Source organism: Diprion similis, chromosome 5 (genome assembly GCF_021155765.1).
Source record: "Diprion similis isolate iyDipSimi1 chromosome 5, iyDipSimi1.1, whole genome shotgun sequence".
NCBI classification, from domain to species: Eukaryota; Metazoa; Arthropoda; class Insecta; order Hymenoptera; family Diprionidae; genus Diprion; species Diprion similis.
The window spans coordinates 3,733,988-3,753,068 of NC_060109.1; the positions used below are offsets into that span (position 1 = coordinate 3,733,988).

At 39.2% G+C, this 19,081-nt stretch overlaps 1 protein-coding gene across 2 annotated transcripts; it reads right to left on the reverse strand.

The window, feature by feature from the left end:
- Positions 1–937: 937 nt before the first annotated feature.
- Positions 938–9,775, reverse strand: LOC124406281 (zinc finger CCHC domain-containing protein 8 homolog). 2 transcript variants are annotated; one of them, XM_046881642.1, is made up of 7 exons: positions 9,384–9,775; positions 5,515–5,761; positions 4,966–5,273; positions 4,057–4,270; positions 3,244–3,427; positions 2,981–3,123; positions 938–2,158 (listed from the first exon to the last, which is right to left on the reverse strand). In XM_046881642.1, exons 1-7 carry the CDS (start codon positions 9,752–9,754, stop codon positions 1,697–1,699), a joined length of 1,929 nt encoding a protein of 642 aa, XP_046737598.1. In that variant the 5' UTR covers positions 9,755–9,775; the 3' UTR covers positions 938–1,696. The 2 variants fall into 2 exon arrangements, with proteins under 2 accessions (XP_046737598.1, XP_046737597.1); XM_046881641.1 differs by having other exon boundaries at positions 938–2,161.
- Positions 9,776–19,081: the final 9,306 nt, after the last annotated feature.

The following is a 19,081-nucleotide window of genomic DNA, read 5'->3' on the forward strand; positions in this document are numbered from 1 at the left end:
TTGTCATATGCAATAAAATAAAAATCACATAAAATTAGATACTCCTTCACCAGCAAGACAAACACTGATGAAAAATGCAAGAGAAATTTTAAGACCGTGAACCATCACATATTTATCTATAAACGAAATATTTTTGGATGTTGAGAATACTTACCAAAATGGGCCTCTGTATAAATATTATTATCATCTAAAATTTTGGCCTAAAATTGTAAGATCCCAGGTAAATTCTTTATAGATAATAAATATTTTGAACGGCACTTCTCTTCCTCCGAACGATATCAATTGCATCCGGAATACTCCTTTCCCTATAAGTAGAATCCATGAAATTGGCATACACGCAATCTCAACAGATTAATTCTAACAACTAAGTAAGTAAAATCAAATAATCACGTAATAATAAAACAAATTAGCACAGCTATCGAGGATTTGACATAAGGCAGTTCATTCGTATTCGCAAAAGTTTATACAAAGTGACCTAAGAGGCTCGTTTTAAGAGATATTGTCGATAGCTGATAGTAATGGGTAGATCATCATGTACTTGATTATCAGCTGTTATTTAAACAAATGAAATTCAAATTCAACATCGGAATATACTTTCTGTTCTCTGAAAAAAACGCCTTTTCGCGCAAATGAAGCCAAAGATTCAGTTTTCATGCATACTCGCAAGCGAGCACAGAGTTCCATGATCGCTCGGACGCTGAGTACTCATAAAACAGAAATTTTTTGCACCCACTTTACATGTGCGAAAGGCGAACTTTCGGTGGGACTAGGACAAACAAAAATTGCATGCATGACGGGTGGAAGGCGATTTCCCTTGTGTGATCGGTTTCTTACCGCCCTTGATATACAATAGTACTATCATTGTGAATGCGAAAGAAAATATTTCCACATATCGTAATATCAGTAGTGATCAGCTCGGTAAATAATCAGTCGTCGATTAATAAATTCTGTTTTATTTTTCAATTGGAAAATACGAGTAATTGTAATTTATCTATGAAAGATATTCTGTACAGTAACAATACACACGTGTATAAAATCTATTACAACTTATAGATTGAAAATTTTGTTGAGTCATTTCTTGATCAATCCAGGGACTCCTTGCAAGTTTCTTCAAAATGTTACGCGTTCAAAATCTTATTGTACTAACAGAATTAGTTGAGCAATATTTTTCTGGTATTGCTAAATACTACTCCAGACCTAACTTTTATGAATTTTTTGTTCACACTATATATTTAAAATTCAAGGACGTAATGGGATCTATATGTTCTTACGAACTTTGTCACTTTCAATATCGTTTGCATTATGTATACCACAATCCATTGACCATTCCATGTACCCAATTTACTGACAAATCGGATAAATTATTCATTCTCCGAAATTATCGTCAGACTTACCTAATGTTATAAGGTAACAAGAATTTTTCTGACATTTTCAGTTGCCATTCATATGTAATAATTTTGCATCGCTATTTATAAGTAGTAAAACCTCATGTACACAATTAAAGGATATTTTACATACTTTAAAATTATAATATTCATAAGCTATTGTCATTTCGTTTGAATCGTATAAGAATAATTCTTATGTACTTTAAGAAATTATTATATAATTTCAATTATTTATTTTAGACTTCTAAACGTGAACTTCCAGACAGAGAAATGTAATGCACAGACTGAACATTTCCTTAATATTCTAACAATCATTCCTGTTGCAACCTTGACACCGTACCACGTACTTTTTGAATAATCTCGCTCATTTTTTCATACTTACCTGTTGAATCAGGCAGATTTTCAAAATTTAATACGTCACAAATGTCTTTTGAAAATTTTTCCGACGACGGTAGCCTGTTGTACGGTGATGTACTCTGTAGAACAGGGGTACCCAGATCTATGGATTTCACTATACCCGTATTACTTGAATAAGAGTTATTTTCCCTGTTCTGTATTCGAGTCGACTGGGGTGTACTTTCTGTACTACACGGAGGCGGCATTCCGGTACTATCAGAATGATTTGAAATAGTACTCGATTCTCCAGCATTCAGAGATTTTCCTCGATCCGATGATATCTCGGGTTCATCCAACTCAGCTAGGAGTTGTTTTTTCGCTATCTCTAAATCAGATAGCGATGGCGAATCTGCTCGCGAAGACTGCACCGTATTTTGTTTCTACACATAAGTATGTACTGTCATGATGAGATTACACAAAAAAAAAAGTAATTTGGCCTTCACGGAAAAAAAAACCTCGAACTGGGTGTAAACTCGTACCCCCAACTTATGGATACTACTAAATGCCCATAAGAAAAAATCTGAGTGTACGGATTTACATCCAAGTTGAGGGTTTTTTTCTCACGAGGGCAGTAATAACATTGTTAATTTATTACGTTCATCAGCAATTGATTATAATTCTTTTTCTGTGTTTTCAACCTCCCTCTAAGTGATACACAGTGAAAAAGTAAAATTGCTATCTTTTATTCATGTATTGTCGCGAATTATGACCGAGGCTCACAACACAATGAGAACAACGTTCAGTTATTGTTTGTATCAACACAATCATCGACTTTTTGGACATATCGAACGATCTATTTCTTCATCGAATGAATGCATCAGTTAATGCTTGCGAATCAATGATTTCGGTACGAAAACACATTTTCTTGAAAACTTATAAAGCTTCATGGAGCAAAAACGATGAGTTGATTGATATTGGATTGATGTGAGTTGATTTATAATTACAAACATTAGGTGCAGTTGAAATATTACTTTTGTTTGCAAGGAAAATTGGTAACTTCTTCTATTTAACGAAAATTATCATAAAATATGAAGAAAAATAAAAACGAAAAAATAAAAGTTCAAATTTATATTTATACTTTGTGATAAAATATCTACTCAATCACTGCTCACAGAAATTAAGTCGCCTTGTGACAGATACTAATGAGTACCTCAATTTTGCATTTCATACGCTAAAAAAAAGAATTCTCTTTGGCTTACCGTGGACTTAGGAGATGGTGGCTTTTGCGACTGACTATCAGAGTTTTCTGGTGCTGCAGGTGGTTCAGCGGGCTTGGGAGGTGTGTCTGTAGGTAATGGCGGGATGAATAATTCTTTCACTGCCAAAGTTTCAACCACGGCATCTAAATTTAATAACGAAGTTAAAGAACGTAAAAGTAGCAAAGATATTCTGATACCAAAGGAACTATGGAATGGATAACAGGATTAGTAATAGTCAAGAGATTATGGCATTAGGAACATACCTTCTATATCCGCAACCTCCATTTCAGTAGGAGAAGTAGATGTGTTTTCCACAGTTCCAGATCTGTTTACTTTCATTTTCTTTCTCTGATAACCCTCCTGCACTTTTCTACCACTCAGTCTTGAAAGCATGACCTCCTTGCTATGCATTTCTTGCATTCGTGGTGTTCTATAATACTTGTATTCCTGCATCAGAATAAACAAATTTTCAAATTAAACATTATAATTGATCTCACTGCTGGAAAAATTAAAATTCTTTTCAAGCAGCATACTAATAACTCATAAATAAAAACAATATTTTGATATCATGTTCAAAACATCTTAGAAGTCGTTACTCTGAATATTCGAACTGTACACATTGAAGATTTTCCAATAATAAAAGTTGACATTTACCAGATCCAGTGAATACCATAATTTTTCCATAAAATTATTTCACCAATTTCTTTCTGGAACATTGGGGGTTTGTAGTTTCAAAAGAACATATACCAGCAGATAAAAAAATGTAAACATGCAACTATTGCAGGGGACGGCAAGAAAATGAGCTTAAAATTTCTTACTTAAGTAGTAGTTTACTAGTTTACCGTCATTCCATAATTCTGTAATATTCAAAATAACTACAGTATGAATTTGAAAAAAACGCAGGGAGCTCATATTGAATCTTCCAATGTACTGTTGTTTCTCAGTAAGGTGAGCATTTTAATGAAGTCATTTGCTACTTTTTCCATTCATCCATGCCTCAATAGTTTCCCCATTCCGAAAATTCATACGTAACTGCTATTCCATGTACAAATGTTGTTGAAATATAAATTACTAACATCCCGTGTACCGTGAGGAGGAATAACATTAAATCCTGGAAAGTCATATATTTTCTTGATGTCAAATTCATCTTTTTCTCCAGCGACAATAATTTCTCCTTCTTCGTCAGTGGGATCAAGATCTGCATTCCCTTCTGAATTAAACAGCGTCAATCCAGAGTGTTGAACCCGAGCTTCCTCCATCCACCCTGGAGGGTAGCCAAGTAATCTCATGCTAAAAGAAACGTACAAGGCACATAAAAGACAAAAAAAAATATTGAGCTATCTCTCTCCATAAATGGTTTGTTTTGTTAATGGCATATGAATACTTGAAAAATTATTTTGTAATAGTGAGTCATAAAAAACATTTCATTTCTGTGCATTGCTATAACACAAAATATGTATCTTGGCAAGTAGCACACTTTTCATGAGGCTGACTATTATTTGATTGGTTGTCATAATTGTTATGCAGTCAATTATTGACAGAACCTGGGCAATAAATTTACGAGTGGTGGTAAATTTTCAATTAAATGGATGGTAGCAGAAAATGGTAGATACGTTGAAGTTTAGTTAACATAACGTTCACGAACAATCTGCATTATCAATTCGATGATTAAAAAAAAAAAAAGATATTGTACAGCAGTTATCATGATTCAGTGGACCTGAATTAGCCAACTGAATTTTTCCGTGTGCAGTGTTAATAGGATAATGAGTAGTAAAAAATGTGCTATCGGGATTGGTGGAAACAAACACCATTATGTTTGAATAAAATATTATGAAGCATGCCAATCATCGTTGCTTGAGTAATTGATGATACAGAGTTTATTTATATGCGAGTTGGAAGGTATGCTTCTAGAATTGGTGATATGTTACGTTTAAGAAGATAGGAAAATAAAGTATTTTTCTATTACAAGATGGTGGAATTTTCACCTGTAAATATGTCTAGGTAGTTCATTGTCTCTAAGCCCCAAAGCTTTTCGAAGGTTTTTACTCAGATGCCCTGGCACAAAATGTCCAAATTTTTGTTCATCCTCTAAGTGATATCTTCCATTTCTAGGCTTCATGTTTGCAGTAAACTCCTTCCGATTCCTGTTTATATTGGCATAATTGCGCGGCTTGGTACAATCACGTAAATTATGATTGCCTAAGCAGTTGAAACATGACAACTTTGGAGCGCGATCTTCAGGTAGGTTTGCCACAATCTTCTCGGTTTGTTTTTCTAATACTCTTTCGAATTTCTATTCATACCGCATAAAAAAGATGTACAGTATAGTTTTCGAGCAATTGCCAATGAGCAAGTAACACAAAAAACAAATGAGTATAGAAATGAAATCCCTTTGTATTAGAGTGACAATATGAAATTTACCCCTCCTCAAAACAGTTTGATAACACCATATCGTTTTGCAAGTTAGATGACATCAATTTTTCCTCCTGAATAATCAAATTCTAGAAGACTAAAAAATGAGAAAATTATCAAACCTTTCCGTAGGTAGGAATGTCTAAATCATCTTTTAATTTAGGCTTGGTATCAATCACAAAAAGTTGATCCTCTGCTGCTTCTCGGTTATTATCAGGCACTGTTGAACTGGTGGCTTCTTGTTCTTTCGGTACCAGATGTTGATCCCAAATCTCAAGTACCAAGCCATAGGGATCATACTTTCCTTTAGATGTTGTACTCGCAGAAAGCAAACTTAATAAAAATGCTTCAATGGCCTGCCTGTGCTTTCTGTAATTTGAATTAAAACTTGTCAAAATATCTGAGAAATGAAGTAAATAACGTAATATGAGATAAACTCGCGTGGTTTAGCAAGATTGTGTTCAGCCATACCCTATTCAAGCGAGCTTTTTTCTGTTCAAACTCAAGAATAGCGTGCGTAGAATTCGAACCCGCGAATAGCTTGTGTACAATTTGAAGGCTGGAAGCATTTGGTTGAACGGAAAGAAAAGTACAATAAATTAGTTTGCTTGTGTACAGAAATTATTCTATGAATATTTGTCTAAAATCAGTCAAGTCCATCAATGAGCCTCGTTGATACACTCAAGCCCCAGCAAAGCAGCTTTATGAGATTGAATACCCCGTTGAAAATCAACCAAGTTCCTTGATGAGCTTCGACGATATAGTCAAGCTGCAGCAAAGCAGCTTTCTGGGGTTGAGGCTCATCAAGGGACTTGGTTGATTTTCATGGAGGTATTCAACCCCAGAAAGCTGCTTCACTGTGGCTTAATTGTGTCGACGAGAGTCATCAATAGATTGATGTTTGAAAGTGGCCAACACAATAAACGAAAAATTAATTCTCTTGGATTTCTTCCTATTATTTTCAAATAAACAATTTTTAGTAATCCATCATTCTAATCCGAAGAGTTTGCTTATTCATTTACCCATTATTCGTTGTTTAATCACAACAGCGTGTAACAGAAATTATTAACCTTTATCTACCCGCGCCGGTGTATAAAATACACCATTTCTACAAAAAAGAAAACAGCGATAAAAACATGACGCGGCATCCCCCGCTCATGCCCCTCGATGAAACACACGACCGATGTGTTTACTAGGTGCTCAGACAGTTGCGCTTTGGTGGTTGGAAAGTTAGTGGATCTTATTGACAATTTATTTAGTGTACTACAGTCTGGTGTATGAAATACACCGCGTGGGTAGCTACGCAAGATTCTAGGGCGAGGGTAGTTGAAGATTAATATAGCATAATTTTGTTAAAACATAATTATTAATGATTTATTATAATTATTTATCAATCGATTGATTTGAATCATCTTTCTCACCTGGTCCAATTTTCCGGCGACTCCACTTATTCACAAGATTAAATAATTTTCGTTTCAAATAAAGCACCTAATACAAAAATTAAAGTGACTGATTTTGGATAAATATTTATAGAATAATTTCTGCATACGAGCAAACTAATTCACTGTAGTTTTCTTTCCGTTCAACCAAATGCTTCCAGACTTCAAATTCTACACGAGCTATTCTCGAGTTCAAACTCTACGCACGCTATTCTCGAGTTCGAACAGAATAAAGCTAGCTTGAATAGGGTACGGTTAAATGCAATCATGCTAGACGGCGCGAGTTTTAGGTTAGTATCCGTAGCGCTTACCATCCACGAAAAGTCACAGTATAATAAGAAACTCAAAACGCAGTGATAATGACTGTGAACTGAGGTGAATGGACTTATTGCTTGCAATAACAATACTCGAGAATCTGTGTTTACTGTTAAGGTGGCTGGGATGGTGAAATTAATAAACGACAATTGAATAAATGCCAATAATAATGAAGAATAGAATAGTGATTAGAAATCTCTATCACCCTGCGCTATTCATCAAATTTACTTTTTTTTTCCAACTTAGTTATAAGCACAATATGGAATGCATTAACTTATTAGGATGAAATTGATAATGTCAACGATCAGATGTTAACAGAACTTTGGGTACTTCAAATATGTAAAATTTATGGAGTTGCTTGATTACTTACTACGTCTGATATAATTGATAAAGTAACGATACAAACTTACATCTTATAAACAAATCTTTATCTGCTAACAAACACGTATATAGAAATATGCAGTAACTAATTGTTCAATCTGAGGAATAAACTTTTCATGTACTTAAAGTATTGATTTGTGTCAATCAAGTCTGATCGAAAACTCTAAGTGGTACCAATTCTAGGTTCGGATGATCAATTTGTGATGAGTAAACGTAACCTGGTCAGTAATTTGAAATTTGAAATTCGTGAAATTCTAGATGCACAACTGATTGCACACATAATTTTGGCACATTAAAACCAACATGTGTTCAAATAATCGCAACATTGTAAGTAAAGAAAGTAGTTTTCAAGAAGGGTGTTGCATTCCTCGGCGAGGAAACTAAAAATAGATAAAATTCTCATCTGCCTGAATCCCAAAGAAACATAAGAATAACGAGGCTGAAGAAGGTACTCCTGAACCAGAAGTTCAAGCAAATTAACTTGAGTCTGATGTAATTTGATTTGTTTAAGAATTGTACGTTCATGTTGAGCGTGAGCTTTTGCCGCTAGATTCGTCATTAAAGTAAAATTAAAAATCAGTGCATTTTGTGTACATAAAGCTTTTATCACTGAGCTCGATTGTAAGATTTTGATAAAGATGGATTATTTATGTCAATGTAAAATTTGGTCAGGAAAGCTTTCCTATCAGAACTCATTATTAGTCATAACTTTAGTCTCGAGATCAAATGTGGTCAACCAAAACTTTGAATACATTACTCTTTCGGGTGGATCTGAGACTTTCTGTCAAGAATCGTGCCATTTTATTCAAGGTAAATGTTTTCAAAAACCATTTCACTTAATTAAAACTACACTTGCATGGCATAAAATGATACTGGAGTTAATTATTTCAGAATCTTTTTTAGACTTATACATAAAACTTTGGAAAAAAGATACGTCATTGTCCACGTCAAAAGTCCACGTCATTGCTTCTCAATAATGCAAAGCGCAAGATAGATGCCAGCTGAATCAAGGAAATATACCACCAACAGTATCGATCACGTAACAAAAGTTATTGATAACTGAGTGACGGGGTACTCCTGCGAATCATTTTCCATCATTTTTCACGATCATCGTAAGGCGACTTTAGCAAGTATCAAAGTCCTCAGTTGCTTCCGCATCCAGCAGCCAAAATTATTCATTAATGAATTGGTTATGAAAACTGGTTTATGATCGCGTATCATCGCGAATCAAATTTAATTGACGTTTGGGTTCGATATAGAATATCTCCACAAAGTTTTAAAGTAATCGGTCGTTCTCGTACCTAGCAACCGAATTAATTTACAAGTTCATAATTAAATTAATAAACCATCATTTACTTTATAACCATATGCTCATTGATACTGATTCGTGCTTTACCAAATACATCATTCTGTTCAATTTTTTCAATATCTGTATTCCACCATAATTGCTTTTCTACGTGTCAGATCAAATTATTTACATGAGTACAAACACCTATGTATTCCTGTTTGGCTGCCAGCTTCAGCATCGTTTATGCGTTTATTACTTTTATTTCGATTTTTATTTTTGCAAAGGCACACAACACCATACCCTGGCGTCCCAAATATTAATTAGGTTGCATATGGTAGCATTGATGAAAAAATCTATTATTCAGGATAATCGTTATACAGCAACTATGAAGCAAACTAAAATATAATAAATTATATTGAGGCAAAACATACTACTCTAATTTGTGAGTTCAGTTTAATCAGTGTCATTATAAAGTTGCAAAATACTGATTCTCTTCTAATGTTTTGTTACTTCGAACTTGTTGTGTTTTCCAAAAAATTAACATAGAGAATTAAAGTAATCTTCGTACCTGGCAGTATCAACGTCTCTAAACATAACCTTGAAAATTGGGCTCAATGGCTCGGACGATGCATCGTACATTTGGTTCTGTGAATTATCGGTATCATCAACGCCAACATCTTCGTCGATGAGTATGAAACCTTCGGGGGCAACGCCAGGACCAACTGTTTTGTCGAAGTTGACAGGTCCGGAGAGGTTATCGAATGTTTCAGATTCCTGGCTTACGTTAGACTCATCGAGATCCTCGTCGGAAGGTGGAATTGTGATAACAGGTGGTGGTGATGTAACTGGAGATCGATCCTCAGGATCTAATTCATAAATGTCAGTATCCAACAGTAATTTTCGTTTTCGAGACTTAATAATTTTCTCAGTCGACGCCATGTTTGCAATTTCAATGACTATACCGACTATACCACGCGATACCACGGTACGACAATACGGAGGGTAGAGAGATCCAATTGATGCGTTCCAAAATTAGCTACCGGGACTGTCTACGATCTTTTAGCTCTTATGGCGACCTAATTGTGACGTCCTAACGGTCAATTCCGGACAACTTAAGAGTTAGACTCGAAATTGGGTCGCGAAACTGAACTGCGGCGTATTACAATCGGTGTGGGTTTCCAGTATCGCTTAATCACTAAAGTGAAATGAACAACGTTGACAAATTTGCGTAATGGGATTGACGATTTGAAAGAATTCATTACAATGGTAATGTGGAAGTCGACTTACCTTTGTTGCTCGAACTAATGTGAACTGCCACAGGGAGCTTCGTGGGGCGGCAAAGGACCAGGTAGTTGGTATAGTTTTAGATTGAAGTTTGAATTAAGGTTCTTGGTTTTAAAATGCATTAAACGTTTATTCACTCGTTCTAGTTAATAGTACAATAGAAAAACGCTCAAAGTAGCAAAGTAACTGGGTAGATCAAAATTATAGAAAATTGTACTCAAAGTAGCAGAGTAACAGGGTAAAAGTTCACCCTTGTGAAAAAATAATGCTCTCCGAGTCCAATCTGCACCCGTTTATATAGGGCACGATCTCCTATGCTCCTGTATAATTTTGGGTGTCAGATTTATTGCATTGAGTCACCAGCGAAGATTTTTGGGGGGTAGCTGGACCGTGATTGGTTCTGGTAGAGGTGACCTAATTAGTATCTCAGTTGTTACCTCATATGGTATGCTTTGCGTAGCCCGGCCAACTTCTAGCTTGCTACCAAAGCTCCCTTTCTTAAGTTTTACAATATTTAATAATTTTGAACTCGGATGTTTTCGCTGGTGGCTTTACATACAGAGACTCGAAATTATCCTACAGTTAAGAATATTCTTGATTTCAGATTAGTAGTAGTTGAGTAGTTGATTTTATAATGATTACTGAATTTAGTAAGTGTGTGAAAGGATCGCACAGGTGCGCAAAATTGAACAAGTGTTTGGGGTGTATTATGTATGTACAATTATATGTATAGCAATGTTTTGCGGGGTTCTTTCAGCTTTAGGGTTTATTCATAGTATTTAATATTTAATCTTAAAGGCAACGTAATATCGGCCGATAAGCTTCTTCATCCACGATTGAATATATCCCTTAAGGCTCCACAACGTTGCCAGTGCTGCGCACTGATTCTCAGACTTTGGTTAGCGTCACCAAAGAGTATAGGATAGAGTGGAAGGTCCCATAAGAGCCAATGTATAAAAGCGTACCTCGATTTTCAGCACGCTCTGGTGGTTTTGAGGAAAAGTAAAGTACCCTTACTACAATTTTGGCACTTCCTTTAAACCAGGGAATACAGTTGTTAAATATTTATAAGGCCAGGATAGCTTTGACCAGGAAAGGGGGAGTCGAGACGAGACGATCGGGTTAATTGCCGGCAATTGAACAGGTTTATTAAGAAAAACAAGGAATACACAATACACGCAGAACAACAGAAAACAATACTTGGGCCAACGGGCCAACATCGAATAACACGGACTAACTTTACACTAATATATTGACGAACGAATTAATTCTCTCACTCCGAGTGTCTCTTACGAGCGACGGGCACGTACTGCCCGATACTACCCTATTCTTCTACTCGGTCTTTCGCCCTTTTGTTATGCTACACACACACATCCTCATACATACACATTCTTAAACCTAAACATTCGCGCGCGGTTTTCGAGTTCTCGGCACTTCACATCTAACATTCGACCATCCTATTTTCACTCGTCCTCGAGTGCGGAGTTGGGGACGAAATCCGTGTAGCCGTGGGGTGCTTTGCGTACACGTTGGGGGCGCGCACTGCGAGTGGAGGGTTCGGCATTAGCCCCAGTCTCCTCCTCGACTACCTCTTCTTCGTCGGGATCACTATGTTCGTTCGGCGCATCGTCGGTAACGCTCCCCGTGTCGTCCTCTTCCTCTTCTTCTGGGTCGTCGTTAGAATCATGACTTGGACGCCAGATTTTTAGTTGGCTGGCATGGGCCGTCGCAGCATACCTTCGTCCTTCTTGGTCCTGGCGGAGGTTTGCGATGGCATATGTGTCGCTCGGCAACGCCTTGGTGATTACCAACGGTCCTTGATATTTATTCTGCATTTTAGTGGACTCACCGGTAGCGGTGCGGCCGATTTTCATGAAGACGATGTCTCCGACATAGAAAACTGCGTTCTTCGCTCGGTTCTGATCGTAGCGGGCTTTATACGCGGCCTGGGTGCCGATGATCCTTCCTCGGGCTTCCTCTTGGAGATCCTCTGGGCGGGTGTAATTGGCTTCGCTTTCTACGGTGAGAGCTCGCAGGGGACCTTCGTCGTGTCGGGCGACGTAGCCGTATAGGAGTTCGAAAGGTGATTTACCCGTGGTGGCATTGACACAATCGTTCAAGTCACGTTGTGCGATTTTCAGCTTTCGATCCCAGTCTCTTCCCTCTGGGTCTTCTACACTGGTACATAGGATAGGTATGATAACAGCGTTCGTTCTTTCGATCTGTCCGTTCGCTTGTGGGTGACGGGGGGAGTTTCGGGTATGACTAATGCCGTGGCGGCTGCAGAATTCTGCGAACTTCTTCGAGGTGAAACAGGTGCCTCGGTCGGAGATGATCCTCAAGGGCGCGCCGAAATCCAGGACAAAATCTTCAAGCATTTTCACCACGTTGGTGACGTTCGTGTTTCTTACTGCTTTTAGTAACGTAAATTTTGTCAAGTTATCAATCAGCGCGAATACATGTTTGTTATGTCGCGGGGTGGTGATCAGCGGTCCGAGGTGATCGATGTGCACTATAGAAAAGGGTCTCGGTCCGGGCGGAATCGGATGCAGTTGTCCGGCTTGCGGGCCTGGTTTTCCCTTTGTCCTGATGCACTGTACACACGCGCGGATGTGATATTTTACGTAACGTCGCGCCCCTGGGAAATAATAGAATGACGACAGCTTCGCCAACGTACGTTCGGGGCCTGGGTGTCCTTGGAGGTCGTGAAATCTAATAGCCAGGCTTTTTCGCATTATTTTTGGTACCACATAACGTAGTTTATCCCCGTTTTTCTTATAGAGAATTCCATTGCGGCACTCAAAGTCGGTCACTTCACCTTTTTCGCGCACGGTTCGCGCACTCACCGGTTTTAACAAAATTTTTCGTTTTTTGCGTAAATCGCCGTCTGCGTACTGATACATCGAGATTTCATCCTCTTCACTCAGTATTGTAAATAATGCACTCAATCGCTCAGCGCTCTGACATTCACACTCCGGTTGACCTACGGGTGCTCTACTGAGAGCGTCAACATGCGCAAGCTTCGTACCCGGTCGGTGGCTTACTTCGAAATCGAAATCAGCCAACTCATTCGCCCATCGAGCAATTTGTGCATTTTTCGTTTTTTCGGTATTTAAGCATAGAAGTGCCTGGCAGTCTGCGATAATTTTGAACGGTATATTGATCAGCAAATTACGTAATCGCCCAACAGCCCACACGATCGCTGTTAATTCTAATTTACCTGAGTGGTAATTCTTCTCGGGCTCGCTAGTTCGGCGACTAATCGCGTACACAAATCTTAAGCGATTGTTCGCGTCTCGCTGCAACAGCATCGCTGCTAATCCCTTGCTGCTCGCGTCCGTGTGTAATTCGGTCGGCTTTTTCGAATCGAACGCTTGGAGTATGGGTTTGTCGGTCAACGCTCGTTTTAAATTTATGAATGCATTGTTTACGTTATTATTCCACACAAAGGGGTGGTCTTTCTTCAACAATTCGTATAATGGGCCAGCAATCTCCGCGAACTTAGGTACAAATCGTCGAAAAAAGCTCGTTATACCTAAAAATCGACGGACACCGTGAACGTCTCCCGGAGCGGGATATTCCGCGATCGCTTTGACTTTACTTTCGCCCGGTTTGATTCCGTTTTTAGAGATTTCAAAACCGAGGTACGTAACTTTTTCTTTTAGGAATTTACATTTCGACAACTTGATGGTTAATCTCGCGTTTCGTAAGGCTTCGAAAACTGCTATCAATCTTTCTTTCAGGTCGTTCCAGTCCTTTCCCGGGATAAATATATCATCGAGGTAGAACAGGACTACCTGATCGCGCAATGGACCCAACGCTCTGTACATAGCCTTTGAAAAGTAAAAAGGGCTATTCTTTAACCCAAACGCCATCCTCGTAAATTCTCCTGTCTCGTCTGGTGTAATGAACGCGGTTTTCGGGCGTGCGTCTTCGTTCAACGGCACTTGGAGATACCCGTGCGCTAAATCTAATGTAATATAAAGCGAACTATCTCCTATTTTAGCTAAATGATCGTCCAGGTCAGGAAGCGGAAAATGCACTCTTTCGGTTTGTGCATTTAATTTACGATAGTCGGTTACTAACCGGTATTCACCGTTATTCTTCTTAACTAAAAGCACTGGGCTCGCATAAGGTGAGTCAGTTTCGGTCGCGATCCCTTCGCGCTTCCATTCACCAACTATCGATCGAATAATGTCACGTTCTTTATCGCTAGCTCTGTATGTTTTACTACTTACAGGTTTTGCATCAGGTGCTTCGCGAATATCCATGCTTACGCTATCCGTACATCCTAATTCTTCCAGGTTTGTCGCCACGCAATCGCGATACCGATTTATTATACTTAACAAGTCCTCTATTATTTCTTCAGGTAGGTTGCTGCCGACGTCGATATCCTCTCGTTCGATGGGTCGTCTCGTGATGATCCGGTCCAGCGTTGGCAGCTGCGACACCTGACCGCGTAGGTGCGTATTGCTGCGGGTTACGGTTTGTTGCGCCGAGCTCAAGTTCATGGCAGGCAGAGCGTACACCTTGTCGTCTATCTCCACGTTAATAACGTTGATCGAATGGGGTGGCATTTCGATCTGAATTTGTTGCTTGACATTAGCGGCTTGATTCGGGGATAATCCTTCACTCCGTTTGAATATCAGTTCGTGTCCGACCTTGTGAAATTCTACATACGGGGCTTCCGTGAAAGTGCGTCCGACGATCACATCGACCGTCTGTGCGTCATCGGGTACAACTCGTAGGGTCACTTTATCCACCCGCACTCCGTCAACCGTCATCGACGCACACACCACGCCCGGCGACTTGACCTTAAACTGTTCAGGTCCAAAACTTTTTAATTCAGTCACTCGCGGAATCACTCGAAATTGTTCAAGCAGTGCCACGGAGGCTTTGATCGTGCATTCAGAGCTTCCGGGGTCGATCAATGCGGTCAATTCGCTTGCGTTCACGCTGATCATTTTCAGGTACTTGTTGACCGCGGCTCGGTCATTTCCCTCGATCGTGTTCACTGTTCTTGGTACTGGGCCGCTGGCTACCGTACAGTGACGTTGAGTATGGCCCGTGCCATTGCACTTCAAACATTTTAGGATACGTTTCGGTTCGGTGCAATTACGCGAGAGGTGTCCGTACTTATTACAGTTATAGCAGAGGGGTTGGCCTTCTGCGTTAACGAGCGGCGGGCGTTTATCTCCCGGTCGGTCGGAATTCGGTGGTTTCGGTATCGGTTTTGCATGTGTCGCTGTGCTTGCTGCGACGCTCGGTTTGGGTTTGTTCGGGTTATTCTCCCTCTGTTGCTTAATGCGCTCCACTCGTTGTCCAATCATGCGATCGTACTGCAAAATGTCATGGAGTAAATCATTGGTGGTGCCGTGATTTCGAGCTGCCATGGTATTGCATAACTCGCGCGACCAGAGTCCGACTAAAATCTGCTCTTTTGTATCGGACAGGTCCAGATTTACGTCCCTGCAGAGTTTCGCCTTCGCGTGGAAATAGGTGCAGAGGTCTTCGTCCTTCAGCTGAATCCGATCGGTCATGCGTTTCCACAGCACTGTTGTGCTCTCACTGGTTACAAATGTCGCTCGGAATGCGTTTTGGAATTGGTTCCAAGATGAGATTTCGTGCGAGTTCATCAGAAACCACTCTCTAGCACCGTTTCTTAGATGAGAGCGTGCTGCTTCCAGAGCGAAGTTATCTGGCCATTGATGTAGTCGTTTCATGCTCTCTATTGTTTGGATCCAGTCCCGCGCATTGATACTTCCGCTGTTACCGGTAAAATCTCCAATATTTGAACTTAGATCAGGCATCACGTGGTAAGCTGGTACCGCTTGTTGGGGTTGAGGTGCTAATCCGCTAGCGGGTAGAGGGGCATTGTTTACTACCAGCCTTTCGAACAGCGCTTGTAACATCAAGTCCCGTCTTCGACCTTCCTCTACCATTGCCCATATCGCGCTCTCGAGCGCGCTGTTGCTATGCGGTGGATTTGGCGATCTATTGCGTGAGTTGGTCAGGTCGTCAATTTCCATGTCACTCATCCCGCTAATGTTTCCCCCCCGTCCGTCTCGTATATCCGTTCGGGGCTCTGATCCGTGGTTTGCCTGCGCTCCGGATGTTCCTCGAGGTATCGCTCCTCTTCCGGCTCCTCGCCCGCGAGAAGACGTAGTTGCGCCGCCATTAATTAATGAATTAGCTTGCGCTCGCATCGGCGTAATTGGGCGATCGCTGTTTCCCGTAATCGGCATATTGTGCCCAAAAAATTGTTCGAATTCTTCTTCAGGCGCCGTTGCGATTGGGTTTAACCGTTTGTCCATTGTAATCACGTTTTGGCCGTTCGACACTCCCGTGTTACGTTCTAATTCCGCACCGCAGCGGCCATTTTCGCGCACGTTGACCGTTAGCCACGTTTTCGCGTAAATTTGTATTTTTGCATTAACGTTCACTCCCGAGTTTCCTGTCCGGTTTAGAGTTCTTGAAAGGGTGTCATCCCACTTCTGAATTGTTAAATATTTATAAGGCCAGGATAGCTTTGACCAGGAAAGGGGGAGTCGAGACGAGACGATCGGGTTAATTGCCGGCAATTGAACAGGTTTATTAACAAAAACAAGGAATACACAATACACGCAGAACAACAGAAAACAATACTTGGGCCAACGGGCCAACATCGAATAACACGGACTAACTTTACACTAATATATTGACGAACGAATTAATTCTCTCACTCCGAGTGTCTCTTACGAGCGACGGGCACGTACTGCCCGATACTACCCTATTCTTCTACTCGGTCTTTCGCCCTTTTGTTACATTCACATCTAACACAGTGAAGAATTCTTAAAACTTCTAATAATACATTTTTTGCAATGAATTCTTCAGTCAACGCTGTTATTACAGAACGATCTCATATTTTTCTCCATATCTGGCAGCCTATAAATATGTTTGCATGGATACAGATCATAACGTAAGCATCGCACATACACATTTCTTCTATGAATGTGATGTGAATTTAGTATAAGACAAAATTAATGAAATAAATGGCAACAAATCAAACACATTGTATCGAAATTATATATTTAAATAGGTAATCTTCAATATATAACATCAAAAAAGTACTTATATTTAAAAAACGTAAACAGTAATTTCAAATCTTGATAAGAATATATATCCGTACATAATACTGTATCATAAAGAATGTTTACATAAAATATTATATCAACTCAAAAACTTCTTGTATTTTCTATTAGTTTCTACCAAAACAACCATACACGAAAATCATTACATTTATTTTTACAATATAGGAAGATACGTGAGCCACACATTCCCGCGAAAGTGAGGTTATATATTCATATTTACTTACAGTTACTGTTTATTTGGTAACGAGAAAAACGTCATTTGTTTCCCGTTATTTATGCTTTGATTTTTTACATATTTGTTATTGTCACATAATTTGATGTCACAAGAATTTGGCATCTTTGGAAAAAGTTTGTTTGTTACTCAATTCTTACCATGTATTCTTACCACTGATTCTTACTCAAAGAATATGGCAACCGCGTCATCACACCAACAAACAATACTACATCGCATGTTCACTGACGCTACACATACACGTTATACTTTTCCTCAGAGCTGCTAGGGGCGCTGTAATAGGGCGATACGACCTCCATATAGTTAGCCCCCCATGTGTGTGGATTGGATTAATTCTTTTTGCAATCGTTTGTCGGTCGTTTGTCGGTCAATGATGGACTAATCCGAACGTTTGTCGGTTACTCCTCGATTAGAAAATAATTTTTCAAAATTAGCATAAAAAATTTCTCCAGTTGGCCCCTTGACGGAACTGTTTCCGATTAATTTTGATGGTAATCGATCTAGAATCGTTTGTCGGTGATTGATGGATCATTCTCGCATAGTCAATTTGGATAGTTTCTGTAAAATCGTAGAAAAAAAAATCTAATCTGGGTTATCTATTGCTAATCGCTGCGTGGAAACCTACCATTATGGCGGCGAACAGAATCAATTTCTTAACGTCGCTCTACGGCCATGCTCTGCGGTATCTCTACGGTATTCAAAATGATTCATAAGTGTGAGCTCGGAAAAAAATGTGACTCAAAAATTGAGGTTAAATAACCAACTAGTGGATAATCAACGCTCCGGTGAGATTACGACGGTAGGGTAGGTCAAATAAAATGACTATTTTTTTTCCCCTCGATATAATGAAAAATTGATTGTATGGCATCTCAAAAAGGCTGTAACCGTCGAGGTTAGGAGAGTCTTTTTAGTACATTTCTGTAGAACTTTTGATGCTCTACAAAAAAGCTCTCTTGTATCTAATCGATAGAAATAACCGTTCAAAAAATAATCGCTTTAAAGTTCTTCAATTATTTATACCATGAATACTAGTTTAAACACTAGATGAAACTCAAACTCTAAGAAACTCAAGCTTTAACAGCGATTATCTTTTGAACGGTTACTTCTATCGATTAGATACAAGAGAGCTTTTTTGTAGAGCATCAAAAGTTCTACAGAAATGTACTAAAAAGACTCTCCTAACCTCGACGGTTACAGCCTTTTTGAGATGCCATACAATCAATTTTTCATTATATCGAGGGGAAAAAAAATAGTCATTTTATTTGACCCACCCTACCGTCGTAATCTCACCGGAGCGTTGATTATCCACTAGTTGGTTATTTAACCTCAATTTTTGAGTCACATTTTTTTCCGAGCTCACACTTATGAATCATTTTGAATACCGTAGAGATACCGCAGAGCATGGCCGTAGAGCGACGTTAAGAAATTGATTCTGTTCGCCGCCATAATGGTAGGTTTCCACGCAGCGATTAGCAATAGATAACCGGATTAGATTTTTGGTTCTACGATTTTGTAGAAATTGTTCAAATTTACTATGTGAGAATGATCCATCAATTACCAACCAACGATTTTAGATCGATTAATATCAAAATTAATCGGAAACAATTCCATCAAGGGGCT

Excerpts from the sequence above, each read along its gene's own strand:
- LOC124406281 (XM_046881641.1), bottom strand. The coding sequence starts at position 9,754 with ATGGCGTCGACTGAGAAAATTATTAAGTCTCGAAAACGAAAATTACTG. Across the intron at positions 5,762-9,383 it reads AGAGACGTTGATACTGCCAG|AAAGCACAGGCAGGCCATTG; the intron begins GTACGAAGATTA and ends TTCAAATTACAG. Across the intron at positions 3,428-4,056 it reads CTCCTCACGGTACACGGGAT|GAATACAAGTATTATAGAAC; the intron begins GTTAGTAATTTA and ends ATTCTGATGCAG.